Source organism: Psammomys obesus, unplaced genomic scaffold (genome assembly GCF_907164565.1).
Source record: "Psammomys obesus unplaced genomic scaffold, mPsaObe1.curated_primary_1811, whole genome shotgun sequence".
Classification (NCBI taxonomy): Eukaryota; Metazoa; Chordata; class Mammalia; order Rodentia; family Muridae; genus Psammomys; species Psammomys obesus.
The window spans coordinates 2,387,100-2,409,022 of NW_026594377.1; the positions used below are offsets into that span (position 1 = coordinate 2,387,100).

General features: G+C 42.7%; 1 protein-coding gene across 3 annotated transcripts in view; it reads left to right on the plus strand.

The window, feature by feature from the left end:
* Csgalnact1 (chondroitin sulfate N-acetylgalactosaminyltransferase 1) overlaps positions 1-21,923 on the plus strand; it is a 341,415-nt gene that overhangs the window by 303,974 nt on the left and 15,518 nt on the right. For all 3 annotated transcript variants that reach the window (XM_055618818.1, XM_055618819.1, XM_055618820.1), the window contains one exon: positions 9,116-9,217. In XM_055618818.1, coding sequence (XP_055474793.1) covers positions 9,116-9,217 — 102 coding nt within the window. The remainder of the gene's footprint in view (positions 1-9,115; positions 9,218-21,923) is intronic.

Below are 21,923 nucleotides of genomic sequence, written 5' to 3' on the forward strand. Positions count from 1 at the left end.
ATCTATCTATCTATCTATCTATCTATCTATCTATCTATCTATCTATCATCTGTCTATGTCACTATCAATCATCTCTCTATCTCTGCCTCCTGCCTGTGGATCAGGATGTAAGCTCCCAGCTACTGCTTCAGTGCCATGCCCACCTTCCTGCTGCCATGTTCCCCACCATGGTGATCATGGACTCTAACCTTTTAGAACTTTGAGCCCCATGACTGTCAATCAGCTCTTTCTTTTATAAGTTGCCTTGATTATGGAGTCTTTTAACAACAATAGAAAAATAATTAATACAAAGGTTTTATGGCATCTGTATGACTTATTCAGGTTTATGCTACATGGGCACAAATTGTCTATTTCATAAATTAATTCTATTTATTAACATCTCCATTTTGTGTGCTGTATAAATACATATATATATATATATATATATATATATATATATATGGCATGTGTATGTATGTGTGTATGAAGTATGATTGTGTGTTGGCTGTGTAAAGTGTGAGGGTATATGGTGTTTATTGTGTGTATATACCATATGTGCATATGGTATGTGTTGTGTATATATGATGTGATATGTATGTGTGTATGGTGAGTGCGCCAGAACACAGACCCATGAGTGTACATGCAGAGGCCAAAGTGGATGTCTTCCTCTATTGCTATCCACTTTATGCCTTGAGACAGGGTCTTTCATAGAACCAAAAGCTTTCCTAGCTGGCTAGTGAGCTCTTGGGATATGCCTGTCTATGTTACAGAGTGTGTGGATTATAGCCATGTACAGCCTGCCCACATTGTTGTGCGGATAAAACTAAGACACTCGTGCTTTCAGAGCAAGCACAGTTGCCCACTGGGTCACCCACCCAGCCCTTCTCTCTCATTTTGATGCCTTTTACTGCACGTATGTGAGTCTTCCCTGTATGTCAGTAATTTATCTCTAACAGATGTATTCCATATCTTTCAAGATGCTTCTGTTTGTTTTGCCGTTGATTTATTTCCTGAGCATACACTGTGCCTGGCATTCTTTTTTTTTTGGTTTCATTTTAAAATGAACAGTAGTTATTGAATTTATATTTTGTCAAAGTGGATCAGTTGTAAGAAAGTTTCTTTTGGTTAAGCCCTATTCCCTTTGAGAATATATTTTATTTTTGCTTTGAATGCGATTTAAAAAAAATTATTCTCTTCCTCCTTTCACCCTTCTTCCCACACCCTCTTTATGCTCTTGCCCCAAGGGTGCGGTTGCTGCAGCGTTTCATAATCAAGGGCCTATCTGAGCTTCCACCTCATCTGAGGGCCACATGCCCCCCTCCCCTCGCTGTATTTTGAGGGCAGAGATCTGTTGACTTTTGTGATGTGAGAGACTGGACAGAAGAGAAGAGCTTCGCTGGCTCTGTGCAGCCCCTGTGGGGAGTTCCCAGCTGCTCTGCCCCTCTGTGGCAAGGGTTAAAGCTTTACCAGGTTCCTTCTTATTCAGCTCTCCCCACCATTGCTCTGAGCCATTTCACTACTCACAAACCAGAGCTACACAGAGCCTTGATAGCTGATGAGCTTGAGAAATGTTAAACTTTATCACTCCTATTGTTTTTAACGGAGAATTTTATTTGAGGCTTGATAAAAAGAACCTAGACTCTCTAGAGACAGACAAAGACAAAGCCCTGGTAGGCCTTTGATTGGGAAACAATACAAACTCATCAGGGTGCTCGTTTTCTGAACTTCCCAGCAGACAAGGAGAAAAGGAAAAGACAAGGGCTAATTGATATTAGCCTTATTATTTAATGTGAAAAAGCCATTGTTGGGTAAGACAAGCTTATTTCCAGCAGTAGACTCTTAGAACTTTCAGTTAAGAGGTAGTGGATGCCAGAGGAAGGATATTCCTAACATCCACAACAAGTACGGTGACAAGAATCGGGCATGTCCCTCTGCAGACAAAGAATCAAAACCCTGCTGGTCCCTTTGGAACCAACATAGATGACTCTAGTCTTAGTACTGCAGGGTGTCCGGGTACGCCCCATCTTGGATCCTGGAGTCCATATGGCTGGCAGGTTAGAAAGCTCCTTTTGCTGCCATCAGGCTGGCCTGCATGCCTACAGTCCTAACGTGCCCTTTCCTCACCCAGGAATATCCTCCCACCCCATGAAATCGCAGGGCATCTGGGGCTCCCAGGGGACCTTGCTGAAGTCAGGTCATGTTTGCACGTGCACTCTTGGCCCAGGAGCTATCACTTTAAACTGGCTCCTTTGCTTTGCTTTGGTTAATCACCTCATTTTGCCTTTGAAGCTATCTCAGATTTGGCTTTGGCTGCTGAGTCTTCTCTTCTGTGTTATGGATTTGAGGCTCATCTGTTATTTCATCCTGTCCTTTGTTTGATACCAGGAAGACCCTCACAATAACAAAGTTATAGATCTTCAGATCATTGTCTCTGGCTCTCCACAGTGGGGTGGGAGATTTTAATGGAAAATATTCTTCATTATTAAAAAAAAAAAAAAAGAAAGAAAGAAAAAACTTTTTTTGTTTGTTCCAAGTTTGCTTGCTTTTTATTTTGACTGCTTCCAGCTGGACTGAACCCTTTTTCTTGTGAAGCTTCTCTTTAGACTGGATAGATCATATTTATTTGGATGTTCTTTGTTTTTTCCTTCTGGCTCTTCTCATCCCTTTCAAGGCATTCAAGATGTTTTAATGTACTATCAGGGAAATCTTCTACTTGACATTCTTTAGCGATTTTCTCTTTCATGCCATTTTGGCCTAGAGCCTTTAAGATGGCTCTGGAAATTTCTGGGAAAATCATTTAAAGTGGGGATTATAGAATTTCCAATTGAAAAATAAAACTCCTTAAACATTTGGCTAAGCTAATAGGTGACTAAAAGTTCTCCAGCCACCAGGACTGTGGTAGAGACAGATACCCGTGTCCTCTGTATTCCTTAAAAGCAAAGTATGCTATTTTGCATAGTACCACCCCCTTTCTAATCCATGTTTTAATTCCACCCCTGTGAGCCATTTCACTCACAAACCTGAGATACAGCAATAAGCTTTCATACCTGATGAGCTGGAGAAACGCAAGCTTTATCAGTCATGTTGTTTTAATAATTTTCTCTGGGAACCTAAGATGATGTGGTGTTTAGTTTGAGCTACAGGTCATATGGAGATATCTATCCAAAAGAGTGAAAGATGGTCAGTTGGAAATGTGATTGTGTTTTCTGTATTGCAATGAGAATTGGGAAAGTTGCTTGATTTCAGATTGGAATCTTCTATCACTTCTTAATAATGATTAGAACACACAAATAATAAAATAGTAGAATTATGTGTTAACAGAATGTCATGACATAAGCAGATGCCAGAGTACCCAATATGTTTCCTCTCCAGAATGTAATCTGCTCCATACAGCATTCCCAGTTTCTTTCTGGCTGAGTGATTCCTGTCCTGTTGACATTATAAACCATCGGTAGACTAGGGTCTGATGGATTGTTGTTGCATGAATCACTCCAGTTCCTGGTGCATTTTCCCATTCCTGATATACTTCAGTGGAAACTGACTTGGAAAAGAGTAGCAATGGAATTCTCTGTAGCTAGGCCTTTTCTTAGCTGTGAAGGTGCCCTTCTGCTCTGCTCACCTGTGTGGACCTCACTCACCTATGATGCTGTTCTGAGATGACATCCATCAGCCTCCAGAAGTTAACTGTGTTCTTTCAGCATTTCAGCCTCCATAACTGGGGTTATTCCACACCACACTGCATTATCACTCTTCAGTTAACCCAGTTTTCCTGGAACTTAAGCATCTCTCTGCTTGTGGGATTTTCATTGGTAAAATCTAGAGAGTCTGAAGTAAACCTGGATTATTATTCTTCTGGAGGGATCAAACATGATAGGCCTTTGTTAATCCTTCCCCCAAAGGGGGGAAATGCATTGCAAAATCCAGATGCTCTCTAAATGTGGATTCTTGAGTCTGTGTGTTGATCTGATTTATGTTGCTACAACACAGATAAGTATGTATAAAGTTGATTAAGGTAGACCAGGTGGCTTTTGACTATAATTTCAGCCTTTGGGAGGCTGATAAAGGAGGAGTGATGCAAGTTTTAAGCCAGCCTGGGCCACATAAGAAATTCCAGGCTAGTCTGGGCTATAAAATGAGAGCCCCTGTCTCAAAAAATTAAAAAAAAATTAGTTTACTTTTGTTGTGATATTAGAGATTTAAGGCTTAGTCCTAACATTTATTTGTTCCTGGTGAGGGTGTCAGGTGACTGGAATCAGGGTGAGAAAATATCAGACAAGGAGAAACCACAGCATGAAGGAAAGACTCTGTCAGGAGCCTTGCTTTCCCAGGTCCCTCTTCCCTTCTTCATTTCTCTCCTCTCCCCTCCCTTCTCATCTCCTCTCCTCACCTCACCTTTCATCTCATCTATTTTCTTTCTTCTTTTCCCTTCAGTTTGTTTGCCTTCCCTTCCTCTCTCTTTTTCTTACCAACCTTCTCCTTCTCCTTTCTTTCCCTTTCCTCTCCTTTTCCCATTCTGTTCCCTCCCTCTTCCCCTTTTGTTTCTCTCTATGTCTCATTCTTTCTCTCTTTTTTACCCTTTCCTTTTTTTTTTCTGAGACAGGATCTGGTTTGCAGCTTATTCCATTTCCCAAATGCTGGAATGACAGGCATGTATCAGTACGTCTGCGTACACAGGAGCACACCAAGGTCTCAGAAAACCTAAACTAATTTTCTTCGATGGCAGTGCCCCCAGTGACTTAATCAGCCTGCCTAAACTCTACAATAAGTAACCCCCTAATACCACCACAACAATTCTTAAATGAAAATTTCATATAAGCCACAGTACCGTGGTGTTGCAGGCCGCTCACTTAGCATGGGTATAAAAGCTCACACCCCAGCTTTATGACACACAGTTTCCTGCTCTCTCTCATCCAGCAGGAGCTCACTAATCTCCCATGACTCTTCTTGCCTTTCCTGGTGTTCTCAAGGTTATCTCAAATGTGCAAGGACACGCACTTAGCATGCACCGTCAGCCCAAGTGTCATAAAGCAAAGCCAGCTGTGTGCTTCCGATGACAGCTGAGGCAGCTGCCACTCACTGGGGCCTCAGAGGCTGCTGCTGGCATAGTACTCACTATCAGTGCCCAGCCCCCAATGCTTACACTGCTGCATTAATTCTCCTCAAGTCCTGGCATGGACTTCCAATGCCCCCTCAATGCCTCGTATTTTGTAAAGGAAGCCTTTAGTGTGAAGGAAGCTTTTACTTCAGCTCCATGTCTCCCTGTACTCAAATGGGACTTCACAAGAATGGCCTGGAGTGTAGAACAGACACCATAGGGATATAGTTTTCTTGAAGCCAAGTCTCACCTCTTACAGATCAGGTGTTATTGTCAAACTGGAGTCTTAAGACATTTTATATCTCACTCTTCCCAGCCATGAGTACATTTGGCAAAATGTGGAGATACTTTTGGTTGTGACAACTGGGCTAGAGGGAAGCTGTTGACCACAGTTGGTGGGGCCTGGAGTGATGTTGAGGGCTGGAAGGAGGCTGTTGACCACAGTTGGTGGGGCCTGGAGTGATATTGAACACCATTCAGTATACAGGACAGCTCTTTTCAGAAGGTCCTAAGTTCATGCCATGATGAATCTGAGAAACCATACCTAAGCTGAGTTCCATGCCTAACAGAACAGCACCACCTGCAAACAGGCCCAGGGGAGCCTTCTCTAGACCTCCAGATCTGTTTGGCTGTGTCTGACCATATCAGGAACCTAAGATGACCGATCCTTCCCCACAACCATTTCCATGTGGAGTTTTGGTGAAGTTTCCTCTACATCTTTCTAATACAGCACCATTCTTAGCAGTGAAGCTTATACAGCAAGACTCAAACTGTCAGATTTGATAGCCCCATCCCTCCTGTTGCTAGGGTGGCCAGCCCCAGAGACAGGTACCAACTCATCCTGAAGGAACTAGATATGTGCGTTGCTCCCTGAACAGCTCTCAGAGGTCATTGGAAAGCATTTTCTTACCTCTTATCTAAGACTTTGAGCAATGGTCCTCACACGTCTATAACTAGCTCAGTCCTCAGACTAAGGACAGAACTCACAGAACAGGACACTGTGACTTTGATTTCTCAGGAAATAAAAATACAGATAATCATAAAGGACTGTGGCACATGTTTTCTGCCTAAAAATGTATCCTAACTAGTAGGATGATTTTATGGGGAAATCATCCTACAAATATATGGTTTTTGTGATGTAAAAATTTTCAGTTTCCAGATTGAGGTCACAGTATTGGGGTTGTTGAGGTAATCCGAAGCATCTGTGGACATAATGTGCTCCCTGAGAGGGGCTCTCATGCCCCCTCCTCATTCTATAGTATGAGTTCCCTATACTTATTTTATAGTTTCTCCTACCACCCTACCACAGTTTCCCTGAGGACAGGCTGCTAGAAGCAGGCCTGTCCCTCAGTAATGTGCATAGCAAATGCTTAATAGCATAAAACTGGAAGTCTATATATGGCCCAGGTCAGTCGTTTGTTACTTCTTTTTAACCTTTATCTCTGAAAGGGACATGTCTGCATACAGTCACCTAAGTACACATATTCCCGTACACTTTTAAGGGCAGGGTGACCAAATGGGAAAAGTTTTGGAAAACACAAAGACCATTCAGATAGCAGTAGTGGGATCTGCACAATCCCATATTCTCAGGGAGCACTGAGTGGGTCATGGTGGGTAGCTTGACTCCTGCCTAGGAGATGGGAAACATCCTCAAGGGCAGCCATGCCAGTCCCACTTGTTGTTTAAGATTCCTTCGCAGAGTGTCTAGCATGTGGCATATTGTCAGCAAACGTTTGTTGAATGAATGGAGAAAAGCATTCACAAACAGCTAAAGTGGAGAGCTGGGGGCAGACACCAGCTGGATTTGCCTTTCTGATATCCTGACCTGACCATTTAAGGGATAGGCCTGATCCATCTCCCTTGATTGAAAACCAACAGAGAGGCAGCAAAAAATATTACTTGGGGGGCAGGGGGGAATGCTTTAATTCAGCCACAGCAGGTGACTCCCTCCTGATTCTGGGATGGATCCCCTTGTACTGCTGAATTCCCCATGTCTCTCTCTCTCTCTCTCTCTCTCTCTCTCTCTCTCACACACACACACACATACAGAGAGAGACAAACACAGTTTTAATTCCTCCACCACCTGACCTGTGTGCATGATTTCCTTCCACCCTGGCAGAGGAAGTGGACGAATTATCTGGCAGGTTTGCCAGGGACTCTCTGAGGCACACCTGCAGCCAGGCTGAGTCTGTGTGCCTGTTGCTTAGTGTCAGTGTGACCTTCCCTACAAGTCTGGCTCTTGACCCCACCTCCCAAGTCCCAATCCAGCCTGAGAACTTACCACACTTCCCAAGTTCTAACCTGATGAGTTTATTTAGGCTCATTTTATCTGCTAAGTTTATTTTTCTAGGGCAAGAACCATACCTTCTGTTGTTTCAGATGCTTTTCAGCAACTCCAGGAATGTGGCTCTTCCTTTTTGATGTTATAACAAAAAACACCTAGTAATTTGACCTCTGTAAGTAGGGCCGAGATATTTCTGGAGTCTATGACTTTGATTATTATTTGAATATCAACAATGGAGGGCACAGGAAACACCAAAATATCTCAAAATACCACCCCACCAGCAGAATTTCTCTACTTATTGGCTCCCAGGAAACACCATTTCACATTATCTACATACACATATATACATTTATGTATTCATACAGTTACACACACACACACATTTGAAGAGCACACCTTCAGAAGAACTTAGCAAATCAGATAGACATGGTATTTGAAAGAACAGGACAGAGCATGCAACATATAGTTTGTTGAAGATTAGATCTAGACTAGTCAAGGGCCAAACACCTGGTCCTGGGAGAGCTGAGCCAAATGGCTACTTTGTCAGGACACTGAATCACTAGATGCTGAGCAGAGCAATAGGGCCGTGGTGGCTTTTGTGCATGGAAACCTACTCTCAGAAGCTGTGGTGCCTTGAATAGGTATGGCCCCCATAGACTCATGTGTTAGAATGCTCGGTACATGAGGAGTGGCACTATGAGGAGGTGTGGCCTTGTTGAAGTAGGTGTGGCTTTCTTGGAGGAAGTATGTCACCAGGGGGCATGCTTCGAGGTTTCCTATGCTCAAGCCTCGCCCAGTGTAGCACACAGTCTCCTTCGGTTGCCTTCAGATGAAGACGTAGAACTCTCTGCTACGCTAATACCACGTCTGCCTGCATGCTGCCATGTTTCCTACTATCATGATAATGGACTAACCCTCTGAAACTGTAAGGCAACCACAATTAAATATTTTTCTTTATAAGAGTTGCCTTGGTCGTGGTGTTTCTTCACAGCGTTGGAAAGCCTAAGACAGTGAAGACTCTCTGCAGGGACTGTGGCTGAGCGGAGTTTTCGGTTTTAAGTCATACTGTTACACCCCAGGCTCATCATCTTCCCAGGCCTGGGGCATAACAGTACGTTCCAGGTGTACAGAAATCTTCAGGTCTAGGGTTGTATATGTCTGCTTCATCAGTTCATGAGGGCAGGGGTCTCTTCCCACCTGCCTGGAAGGGTGGGATGAACACACAGTACATGGTGCTCCCTTAACAGTCCTGATGATGTTGGCTATTTCCAAGGCTTCCCAGAGTCCGGAACCAAAGTGTGGTGGTTTACTGTGGATCATTTGGTAAGGAAGCCTGTGTTGTTTGTCTTACACAAGGGAAACATCCACAGACAAAGCTTCTCATTTGCCTTCTCTGGACAGTAGATTTCTCATTTGTGATACAGAACCAACGTCTTAAACCCCAGAGACTTCCCGGAACCCTTTCCAGGACAACCTGAGGTCCCATGATGGCTAATACAGTGGAAGGTTGACGCTAAGGTCTCTTCCATTTGATGTTCTATTGACCACATCTGTATATTTAAATGTATTGGTTTTTCTGAGAAGATAAATCAAAATTGAGTGTCCAACCAGGGTTCCTTTCTCTTCTGTCTTGAGTTTACTTTAAGCCTCTTTTCACTTTATAAAAAATTAAAGAAAAAGAAGAAGGGGGGGGATGTTGGTTTGTGTCTTCCTGTAAATGTACAGACTGAACCAGACACATGTGTTTTGTTTTCCAGGGAGATGTGTATCCAACAGGATGGGAGAGTTCATCTCACCGTTGTTTACTTTGGGAAAGAAGAAATGAATGAAGTCAAAGGAATACTTGAAAACACTTCCAAGTAAGTGCCATCTGATACCATCACCAGGAGTCAGAGTAACAAGAATAGATCAGCTTAGTTTATTCAACACTGTGTGTGCTGGGAGGCTGACTGTTGGCTGTGCATAGGAGAATCCAGAACCCTCCCTCCCCAGGAGACCACTCTGTCTGACACTAGTGTTAGTCATGTCAGGATTCAACAGTAGACAAAACTGCCATAGGCAGTTAGAGGTGTGGAACATGGGCTTCTGGGAGCTCATGCATAACTGAAGGTAATCTCTCACCACAGGTTCAGGATTTTTGTGTTTGCAGCACCAGATTAGGGAGAATACAACTGTGCAGTAAGCTCCATCTCAGTCACTGTTTGACAGCCTAAGAATATTGCTCAGGCTCAAATTTCAACCATACAGCAATCAGTCCCACACTTTCGTCTTTGCCTTTCATCCACTATTCATTTAAAGATATCAGGGGCCACCCAGAAGGGGTTGCTGAGGCAGGATACTTGATTAAACTTATCCAGCTGAATAGAAATTACTTAACTAAAACCCTTAGGCGTGGGATTCTATGTTTATAACTCATTGGTCAGTTGAAGAGTGTACAGGGGTATTCAGAAGCAGGAAAGATGGAGTCTTTTTCTCTTCCATGATAAATAACCCATGGCATCCTGTACAAATGAGGAAGCCAGCATAGTACGTTCATGCTCCATGCTTGTTTGCTAAAGAGGTGTGCAGACTTGGCTGAGAAGTCACATGGTAACTCTGTTATCTGTGAAGCTTGAGGGCTTTAATAGTTCTCAGTGGCAGAACTAGTCTGAACAGGTCCACATCATTTAGACACAAACAGGACAGTCTGTTTTGAGTTTCTGGTAAATGGTAATTGGATGGCAATTGAAGAATGAGCTTCAAAGATGGAGAATACTTCCAGTGTTTATCCTTATGCTGTTACCTAACTTGTATTAATGGGAACAATTAAAATTTCAAACATCTCGAAAACAGTGGTCATCCGCTATAGCCTTCTGACTAAATTCTCCCTTTCACACATACACACATCTGTTTCTGTAAATAAAGTTTTATTGGATGTAGCAGGTCTGTTGATTTACATATTATTTATGGCTATAAAACTCACAAAGCCTAAACAATATACTATCTGGTTCTTTGTAGAAAAAGAAAATTGTTCACCCTTATTTTAAAGCATTAAGAGTTAAAAGTAATAAAGGCTGTGTGTGAGGAGGATCAAATGGAACAAAAATAATTGGATACTCTGAATGTGACTGAAATAGAGATGTTCTTGACTCTAATGCATTGCAGTATCTATTCCCTCTCTGCTCAACAGTGGAGAGTTCAGATGGTTAGGGTTCATGTTCGCTGCCCAACGGGCACATGTAAGCATTGTTGCCAATACCCATTCTTGGACAAAACTATCTTTAAAGTTTTCCAGGAGCTTCAAACCTGCAATCAAGATAGAAAAGGAAAGGTGGTGGCCGCCCCTAGGCGCTGCACCCTAAACTGCTGGCAACTGCTCCATTCCAAAGTATTTTAAAAGTCGCTCAAGGCTTACAAAATTGGCAAATCCTATCCTATTGGGTTTGGCACTTTTTTCATACCTCAAAGGATGTTGGGATACTTGCTGATGGTTACACGGATGAAAATTTGTGAAAACCTCATGCATAAATTAGAAGGCTAGTTCAGACATGTTACAGGAAATGTTTGTAAGGACTGGAAGGCATAAGTACTTTTCTCAAGCAGTTCTCCCCATGTCAGGTTTCCACGTTACCAAATGTCACGAGCATGTGATGCCATGAACATTGTGTGACACATCTGTGCCTTCCTACAATGCTCAAATTTATTGAATAGTGATAAATTCACAAGATAAAATGATTTTAAAGGTTATTTTAATAATGTGTGTAAGCATGTTTTACTTGTGTATGTCTATAAACACTGTGTGCATTTTTGGTGCTCTCAGATCCCCTGGAACTTGAGTTACAACAGTTGTGAGGTGCCATGTGGGTACAAGGAATTGAACCTGGGTGCTCTGCAAGAGCAGAAAATGCTCTTAACCACCATCTCTCCACCCCATGGTATAGCAACTATAACGGTATCAGTTAGTCAGATAATCTTGTCTACTTTGGTAATCTAACAGAGGCATATATATATATATATGTGTGTGTGTGTGTGTGTGTGTGTGTGTGTGTGTGTGTGTTCTTTTCTTCTAATCTTAATTTCTAATATGAACTCAACACCATGCAGCATATAACATGACGTAAATCCACCTATATATTTATATGCATATTTAGTGGTTACAGAATGAATACAAAAGGCTGTAGCAAACTTTGAGATGTTTCAGAAGTGGCCCAGAGAAGTGTGAGTAGAGTCTGCATTCACAAGACAAAGCACATGGGACCGTAAGGATGCCGGTGTTGTAGGGATTGAGCTCTGGGAGAATTGGGTTTAAGAGTGGAGATGTAATCAACTGTAGAGACAAGAAGGTACAAACTGGTCTGAACATGAAATGGTGATTCAAGTCTAAACAGGAAGGACATGGATAGGTAGGCAGTCGAGTAGGCCACATTAACAGCTATAGACAGAGCTAAGCCAAAGACCTGGGCACAGTCAGAGTTCTCTGCTGCTGGTCCTTGATGCACAGACCAAGCATCAGATGATAAGCTGATGTGGAGTTGTGTCTTCTAAGTGCTCAGTGTCTGACACTTATGGGGTCCAGGTGAGGGGGTTACTTACTTTCTCTGTTCTGGCATGTCTAGTAAGTTAGGAGCCTGGTTTTACTGGTAAGACTTTAATACGCCTATGTGCCCCTACAGTCTCAATCCACCCTGGTGGATTTAGATTTTGGTTGTACCCTTTGTGCTGTTAGGAACAAGGCAAGTGTCAGTGCATGCAGAATGGGTGGTGCCAGACACATGGTGGGTTTACTGATATATCCAGGAGCTCTGTCATCCACTGCTCTCAGGGGGTCAAAGCTGCTTGAAGGGCTACAGAGATGACCCGGTGGTTCAGAGGACTGGGTACTCTTCCAGGGAGCTGGAGTTTGGTTCTGAACACCCATGTCAGATAACTCGTAATCACCTGTAACTCTAGCTCCAAGGGATCTAGTACCCTCTTCTGTCTTTTATAGAAACCTTCACACATCACACACACACACACACACACACACACACACACACACACACACACACACACACACGTCCATAAAAATAGAAATACTTCTTTACCAAAAAAAAAATCTTTTTGTAAAATGGAGTGTCTTGGGGCTAGGCATAGCCTGAAAAAGACATTGTTTTATAGAATACGGAGTGACTTAGAGGAAGGCCCAGCCTGACATCAACACCTCGTGAGCAGAAGTCTCAAAATATTCCTGGGTTGGTAAAGAAAGCATAGACTCTGAACAAGGGTGGCAAAATCCCTTGAGTCATAAGGGATGGTGCACCTGAAACCCTGGAAAACATCCAGAAGTGAGTCCATCAAATGCAGGAAAGTTCATGCTAAAGATTCCTGGGACTTAGGCTTTGAAGTAATGAATGCTACATAACCTTTAGCAAAATTAATTTGCACACCAATTCTCTGTGTGGATTCTGTCTGTTGTGTGGATGCTAATGATGCCCATAGTGTCATCCACCAGGTCACCTCTTGTGGGATGCTTAGACACCTACAGTGACTGAATTGATCCTTCCAGGAGAGTTCTCTGGTGTCCTAGCTGACTTCGGGCTTCTTGTCCTGTGATTGTTGTGATTCCCTGCAGGCTACTTTCCATTTATTCAACCTCCCCTTCTCTCTCAACCTCAGATTCCTCTGTGTAGCTCTTCTTCACTTCCAGCCCTCTCCTCTCTAAACAATAGCCATAGAGTCAACAGTATTTATGTTAGGCCTGTGGAATATGATCTAGTGACTTATATTTCTGTAATACCAATTTTGCAGCTAGATTATAAGCTCTTCAGTAAATGACACTATATCGTATTTATCTTTGTAACCCCAGCACTTAACATGAATTTGTTCATCAAGGGAAAGATAGTAGCAAGTAATTATTGGATTTGGAGATGCAATAACTCACATACACACACTTCTTATTTTGTTTGTTTGTTTGTTTTCACACACAAACTTCTGCCTAAGGCTTTACTTAGATATCTTCACTGTTCTTTTAAGGTGGTAAGAATTTTTGTTCAAAAACATTTTGATTCCAATTATGTTATTTTATTAATGATCTCATTGAATATTCATAGCAACTTTTGGTGCATGCATGTATACGTGATATGAGTATGTGTGTGCATTTTTATATGTGCGTGGATGGGTACATACACACGTGTGTGTGCAGGTGTGGGAGGGGCTTCAGGTTATCATTAGGTAGCTTTCCAATTGCTCTTCTCCTTATATACTGATGAAGGGTTTCACACTGAACTTGGAGCTAGAAGTTGCCATATGCCTGATTAGCCACTTGGTTGCTGGGGTTCCCTGTCTGTGTCTCCCTCTTGCTAGGACTACAGACTACTTCTGAGAATCTGAACTTGGGTCCACATGCTTGCATGGCAGCATTTTAGCAGCTAGGCTACCTCTCCAGGCCCTTTGACCCTTTGTGTCTGGCTTTTTGAGGTAGGTAATGGAATCAGCCCTGTTTCATAGCTGAAGCAGCAGGGGCATAGTGAGATTCTTCCTGAGACTCTTGAGAAAGCCAAGGGTCCCTCAGTGCCCTCTTAAGATCCGTAATTGTTATTTGAAGATAATGAGATTTGTAATCAGACTAAATGAAATCCCCTTTATTTGGAGATCTGCATTGTAATTAAACTGTTCTAAATCCAGCTAAGTGCAAGCATTTTAAGAATATCTAAAAATAAAGTCTTATTTAATGACTAGTTTGCAATGTTTCATGTTCTCTTCCTCTGAGTTTATACTTCCTCAATTGAGCTTTGTATTTCAGTTGATTGCTACAGATTGGTATTTTGCAAACTCTGGTTTGTGATTCATTAGAGGATTACAAAATCGATTCTATGGGCTTAGCTGAGTTTTTTTTTTTTTTAAATGGAATTGAGTAGGTTGCAAAATTTTAGAATGAATCACAGGTAATAAGGATACATATTGTTTCATGAAACACTGATTGCACAGGTACATGTCCTGCGATGTGAAGACAGTATGTTTCTTTGTAAAGATTATGGTTAAAACGTTGACAAGCTACTGCCACAGCAAACAGTAGCTTGTACAAATTACTTTCCAGAATCTCATTTTAAATCTACAGATTTTCACAGCATTCATGTGTTCTCAAATAAAAGCTTAAGTCAGAAGCTCTGAAATACACATAAGCTTTGGTATGACCTTGGATGCTTTTTAACATGCAGACTGCTTGGACCTGCTCTGAGGCGGCAGGCTTGAGACCCAGCCTGAGAACCAGTATTTCACAGTTTCCTCATGCACTGTTGTGTCTGCTCATGGCTCACTCTGAGCAGCGCCCATCTAAGGGACCATTTGATTGGAACTGTATGATAGGATATTTTAAAAACTTGCAGTTGAATTATCATGTACTGACAAGTACATCTTTGTCTCACTGTGAGGACACAGGGGCATCTTTCAGAGAGGCCTTATCTGAGCATTGAGGCATTAAGACACTAAGACATGGGGCACAGGCTTCTGGGGTAAGGTACCTGCTGCACAAACCTAAGGACCTGAGTTTGGCTCTCCAGCATGCAAGTAAACTCGGGTGTGGTCCTATGTGTCTATAACCTTGGAACTGGAAGTGGGAGTGGAGATAAGAAGGTCCCCAGAGCTTTACTAGCCAGCTTGTTTAGCCAATGAGTGAGCACTAGCTTCAGTGAGAGATTCTGTTTCAAAAGATGGACAGCAATTGTGAAAGACATGTGATGTTGACTCTGGCTTCTGTGCACAAACTCACACACATGTACACACATTACTATACACCTATCCACAGACAAACATGCATACAGATATGTGATGTACACACACACACAGACTGTTCTACCCGTGAACGTGAGGGGAAGAGAAGCTTGTAGCTGTACTGGTGGTGCTGTCACAGACCTGCCTGACCACAGAGTGTGTTAACATTTCATTCCTCTTCGAAGTCATCTCATGAAGGCTTCATCCAGATAGCTAAGGGGGAAAATTGTGTGCATAGCAGGGCAGGAGGATCACATGTAAATTCCTACTCTCTAGGATGGCTAAAATCCCAAAGTCAGACAATCACAAATGTCATTGGGACTGTGGAGAAACTGGAACTCTTGCCCACAGATGGTGGAAATGAAAAGAGCAGCCACTGGATAAGAGTTCGATGGCTCTTTAAATGATTTAGGATAGATGTATCTTCTAAACTAGAAATTGCATTCCCAGCTAAATCCCCAAATAATTAAAAATAGGCATTTAAACAAATGTGCACAAACATTTAGTGGTATTGTGAGCAATTTGTAAGGTGGAATCAACCCAAATGTTCATTTTCTGCCAAATGAAAAAATTAAAAACTAAAACATGAAATATCCATACAATGAAATACTATTTGGCCATAAGAGGGAGAAAAGTACCAATACATGATATAATGTGGAAGAAATTCAGAAACATTATTCTAAATGAACAAAAGACACAAAGGACTGACAATGTCTACTTCCATTTATGTGAAGTATCCAAGATATGTATGTCTTTAAGACTGAAAGTATATTATTACTTTCCTGGAGTTGGGCATATATAGGAAGTGACTATTCATTAGAACATGGGGAGGGGACAGGGAGGGCAAGACAACATATTGGAAATAGAAAAAGGTGAGAGTTGCTCAATGTTGGGATTACAATAATTGTCACTGAATTCTATACTTCAAAGTAGTTCAATGTCATTTAAATTTTTACTTCAGTGAAATATATACATACATTTAAACAAGTATGTATACACATAGATACGTGTGTGTGTGTGTGTGTGTGTGTGTGTGTGTGTGTGTGTGGCTTTATTTTTAAATGAACTTTCCAGCCAATTGATTTCTGTCCTTTCTTGGAGGTTTATTTACTTTTATTTTATGTGTATGAGTGTGTGCGTGCATGTATCTATGTGTACCAAAGGTGTTCAGTGCTCATGGAGGACAGAAGAGAACAGTAGAGTCCCATGGAACTTGAGTGGTAGTTGGTTGGGAGCTGCCATGTGTGCTGGGAACCAAACCCAGGTCTTCTGCAAGAGCAGTGAGGGTTCTTAGTGGCCGAGACATTTCTCCAGTCTATATTTCTCCTGCACCGCCCGCAGGTCTATGACTACTTTCACTCTTTGGTATGGAGTTTAATACTAAATCCACTGCTTACTTGAGACAAAAGGAGCCAGCACAGTGTCTACTCTGTCTCAGCCACTGTGCTGGAGCAGCTTGCTCCAGGCCTTTCGAAGGATTATCCAGATGCCACTGTCCATTTGGACAATTTGTGGGTCATGGCAAGCATGCCTCATGTCAGAGGCAACAGAGCCATGAGTCTGTGCTTTAGAGAGCAAGGGAAGATTAAGAGTATGGGGGCGGAGTCTGTGGTTTGAGCCTTGTATTACTTCTCTGTAACAAAATACCATGAGCAAAAGCAGCATATAGAAGAAAGAGTTTTATTTTATGGTTTTAGAGGGTTGGAGTATATAATGGAGGGGAAGGCATGGGTAGATGGATGATGGCATCTTCAGCCAAACCCCAAAACAAGAACAAATTGGGAGTAGGGAAAGTTACAAACTCTCAAAGCCTGCCCCCAGTGACAGATTTCTTCCAGCAAGGTTGTACAACCTTACCATCAGTTGATGGCTAAATGTCTAAACACATGAGCCTGTTGAGGGACAGGTCTTATTTAGATCACCATGAAGGTAACCAGAGTGAGAAATAAAAGGATGTGTTCCCTTGCAGGTCACAGCCCCGTAGCTACAGTGCAGATTCTATGTGATGGCTCTCCCACACCTAGATAGTATCCATGACACGTGTGTTTCCTGAGTAACGTTAGGGTTCCCCGGTTGGGAAGGAAGTGTCACTTCCTCCTTCACCCTGCTCACAATCCTGACTAAGGCCTTGGTGCCATGCTCACATGCCCACTCTTTAATTTTCAATGAAAACTCTATGACGAGACCGCCTCCTAAATTTTGCCATCTCAAAGTTTTTCAGTATATCAGCAAATTTGTTTACTATCTGTCAAAGCTGACTTTGATTTCCCCATTCAAAAAAGCAAACCTTGCATACATACGCTAAAGAAAGGAAGAAAAGATAAAACAATCTCCTTGTTTGGCCCAAGAGGGTCCATCCTGATGAGCAATGGGATTCAAACGCTTCCACCTTCTCTTCTTAACTGGCAGAGCGACAACTGTACAGAATTTTTAGAATTTGTGGAAAGGCAAATGTAAGCTCTCTATCAAAACTCGTAAACACTGGCGTGTAGGTTCAGAATGTAGAGAATTTAAAAGTAATTGTTGGAAGTGCTTCCTGTGAAAAACCCGGATGATCATGTTTGGTTTTCGATTCTTCATTGCATTCATATGTCTACAGTAAGTAGAGCCCCTAAAACATTTTGATACTATGTACTATAAAGTTTTAAACTACACATTTATTATAATCCTAGCCTCTGTGCAAAATTTTCAAGTATTTTTTTAAAATAAAGGGCTATCATGAGAAGTGTCACAGTAAGACAATTTCTCTGCAGCTGTAAAAAAAAATGTCTGTATTAGAACCAACCGTACTAGACAGCAAAATCTTTTATCACTTTTAATCCTCTCATTCTGAGAAAGGCAATTAGGAGGATTAAAAGCAACAGAAGCAATTGCTTCCTCAGGTCATCATAACCTCTACAAAAATGACTACATGTAGCCAAGAAGTCCCCACGCAGCAGATCTATTATATCTAAGAGAGGAATTGAGTGGGCAACTCAAGGGCTTTGTCAATTATTAATATAATGCAAGAAGCAATTAGGAATAAGTCATATAACCTTTTGCGTGTCCGTAATAGGAACTCACAATGGTGCAAGGAAGAGACCCCTTCTATGTGATCAGTGCCTGCTTCTTGTTATACCACTATAGGCATGGCACCAAATATCGCATCCCACTGTAAGAGTAAATTAAACATTTCGATACAAATTGCATGCTATTTCTTCTTGGCTCTATTTTCTGTTACTCTGCAATTATTTCATCTTAAAAGCTAAGGATTTTCATTTATTCTTCCAAATCTGCTGGTCCCAGCCTCTTTCAGATGTAGGAAGTGGGCTTATATAAAGGGTAGGGGCTTCCTGTTTACCACTTGAGGGTGCTCAATTCACCTTATAGGAAAAGCTGGAGCCTCAGTCATTTCTACTAACTCATCTCTTGCTGAGTCTAGTGATTTTAGCCTCTCCTTTGTCCCTGTGTGTGCTAGATAATTCCTAAAGGGAGGAGGGGTGTGGAGCTGCTTCCTTGAAAGTATCAGAACTTGCGTCTTGTGCATTGGTACATTTGATACAACAAGGTATCGTGACACAAGGGGGATGGGCCAGGACGATAAAAATGCTCCAGGAGGTCTCCTCAGCTTGCAGGGAGGCACTAGATGACAGTGTGCTGAGCAGGACCGCTGGGAAGACATGCACGCCTTCTTGACTCATCAACCTGAGAGTCTACTGCCTTTCACCAGAGTTGGGCAGGTACACAGCAGACCACAGTGCCTGCATTTTGCCTCCGTGGTCCACACTCGTGGCCCTAGAGTTTTTCCAGAAACCAAGTGAAAAATTTACTGCACCATAGACTTTGAGGTCTTGCTCTCCAGGCAGCCAAGGGGGACCCATAGGTGGATGACAGAGGTAGCTCCGTCCTTCCCAGGCCGTGGATGACTCTACCTACCCTGTTTTCTTTGTGCATATGTGTCCCACTAATCAAGGCCTAGTAAGATACAAGGGCCTCAGAGGAGGCCAGAGGAAACTCACCCTTCCCTCACCTCTGGGGCTCCCATGCCCAAGGTAGATGAAAGGGACAGTAAGACATAGGTCTGTGAGGCCTGGGCTCGGGTTTCCGGGGCTTCATATGTTCTTGCCCCAGTGACCCCCTCCCCCAGTAAGATAAACAAGGCGTATACAGAAGAGATGCCCTGCTGTGGCTGTCAAGTTTCACATCTTGGATGCTGTAACCTTTGGGGGAAACACGCACTGGAGACTGGTAGTGGTGCACACTGGGAAATTGTACAGAATACCTTATCTTCATAGAAAGCCTGGATGAAAAGAAAAAAAAAATGCTGCTGTGTGAGGGCAGACAAAAAGTTCCTCAAGACCTACTTCCCTGAATAATCTTTCTTTGGAAGCAGCACATTCGTGGTAGAAGCCTTTTAAATTAAGGTCATCTCAAGCACCAATGCTTTGACTGTCCCTCTTTTACTAATGACTGTCATGCGAGCTCAGGGCCCTCCCCGACCTCCTGCTGTTAGGGAGCAGATGAAGGTGTTTACTAGGGAAAGCAGCTTGAGGCAGGGTATGAAGAATTTTTGTACAGAACAAGGTAGATTTATCTGTGTGTTGGCGGACAAATTCATCAGATTTTTGGTCTCCCCTTAAACGCTGTAGCCTCCAGTCTTTTGCTATCCCTTTGCTATTTGTTTGCCAACATATCTCTTATAGGTTGTTGTGTCTTTAACAGTGTTAGCTCAGGCACTCATGACACTCACCTTGTATTCGTCTACTCAGTGTCAAGTGACTTCTTAAATACCGTACAAGTGGACTGCAGGCTATCCCAGCCTGACTCAGCAGTGTCAAGTGACTTCTTAAATACCAAATACCGTACAAGTGGACTGCAGGCTGTCCCAGCCTGACTCAGCAGTGTCACCGCCCTTTCAACTTCACATTAAAGAACATGTGCCTCTTTCCTAGATAATATATATATGGTAAAGCCAAGTGTGGTGGCACATTGCTGTAACCCCAAAATTTAGGTAGGCAGATAGTCAGTTTGTGCCTAGCCTGGTCTACATAACATGACCCTAACTCATTAGTAAACAAATAAGCTTTTATATTTGAAGTCTTTCATGACAGATTTTTGAAATCCTCTTAGGAGAGTTACCTTGAGAATTATGAGTTAGCTACAACTTCAGTGAGCAGTGGTTTGAAATGACAACCTTCCTACTCTGTAAACCAGATATCAAATACCCCTGTAGTGCAGGGGTATAAAAGCTGAAACAATCTGAACAAGACAGACCCTGAATGTAGCACCTGGGAGAAGTGGCTGGAAAGCCCCCTGAATGAGCAGGTAGGCCTCTCCCTCAGGTAAAGTTTCTCTTGGCAGATGAACAAATAGGGCAGGAGGACATAGGCTGTGGCGACTTAGAACAGCTGGGGCTGTAGAAACTTCTAGGAGGCTGGAGGCTGCTTGCCAGGTCTTCACAGCACCTGTGTGTCTGTGGAGACAAGAGCTGTACTTTCCTTAACCAGTGCCAGCTGTGATCCTGAAAAGGCTTGGAACGTAGCTCAGTGCTAATCAAAGAAACTGTGAGCTGGAGCCATCAACATTGAGCAAAGGATCAAAGATAACGCTCTGAAGAAGGGGAAATCACAGTACTGAAGTAAATGAAGAGTCACAGTCCAGGACGATGTCAGAGTAAAGGGGCCTGGGAACTCAGAGAAGAGGGTTTTGGAGAAAGGCAGCGGAGGTAAGAGAATTGAAGTACAGCAAGGGCTAGAACCACTCTAACTTCTATTTATAAATCTACATTCACACATATTCATAGACACCCTGTTTGTACCTGGTAGGAAGCAGGCACAGTTGTAGGCCTGGATCCTGGTTTGCTGACTCACAGAGCAGGGCTTTTCACTTACCCATAACTTCTGCCTGGATCTCAGGTTGTATGTCCTGACTGCCCTATCTGGCATCAGAATGAGACTAGGCTGAGCCCACAGATTCCTGAGATTAAACACCAAAGCTTCCTCTGAGATCTGAAAGAAAACAGTAAGTCACGCAAGAATTGCCAAACTGGCTTGTGTGATTAAATCCCCAGATGCTAGCACCACTTAGCATTTGAAAAGCTTAGGACTTAAGCAATTTGTGTTGACCTTCAGCCAAGAGAGTTATGAAGAATATAAACTATTAATAATGGAAATAGTTTTCCTTCTGTATCTGTTGAATATATCAAGATAGGGAGAAGTTGGGGAGTGGTGGGACTGGGCCAAAGTAGGAATGGCATGGAGTAAGGGGAAAAACAAGCCGATCCCACTAGGAGACTTGCCAGACACCAGCTCTCTTGGCACACAGGAGCTAAATCAGGACAGAATGAAGCCTTTCATTCTACCTGATGGAAGGCTGTCCAGGCCCCATTTGCACCAAATGAATTATGTTTTGCCTGGACGTGTCCCCTTTCAGGAGGTTCTGCTAGTTTGGGGGCAAGTTGAGCAAACTAAGGAATCTTTTTGGCTTCAGCAGCTTGGGCTTGGAATCCTTACCTGTGCTGATGATGGCAGGAGCTGGTGCTTATATTGCCAGATCCTCTTGCCACCACTTAAACAGTCACTCTAAAATGGCAGAGGGGACTGTTATCATTCTCTCTTTGCAAATGAAGCAACTAAAGAACAGAGTAAGAAGTGAGTTTGTCCTCCTCAGAAAGCAAACCTACAGTGCAGCCAGGTCTGATGATGCCTCATTGCTCTCCAACTGCAAGTCTTCTTTCCTAGCATGCAGTGCTGCTGTTCCAGCGCTAAGAAGGAAGGAACGAAGGAAGGAAGGAAGGAAGGGAGGGAGGGAGGAAGGAAGGAAGGAAGGAAGGAAGGAAGGAAGGAAGGAAGGAAGGAA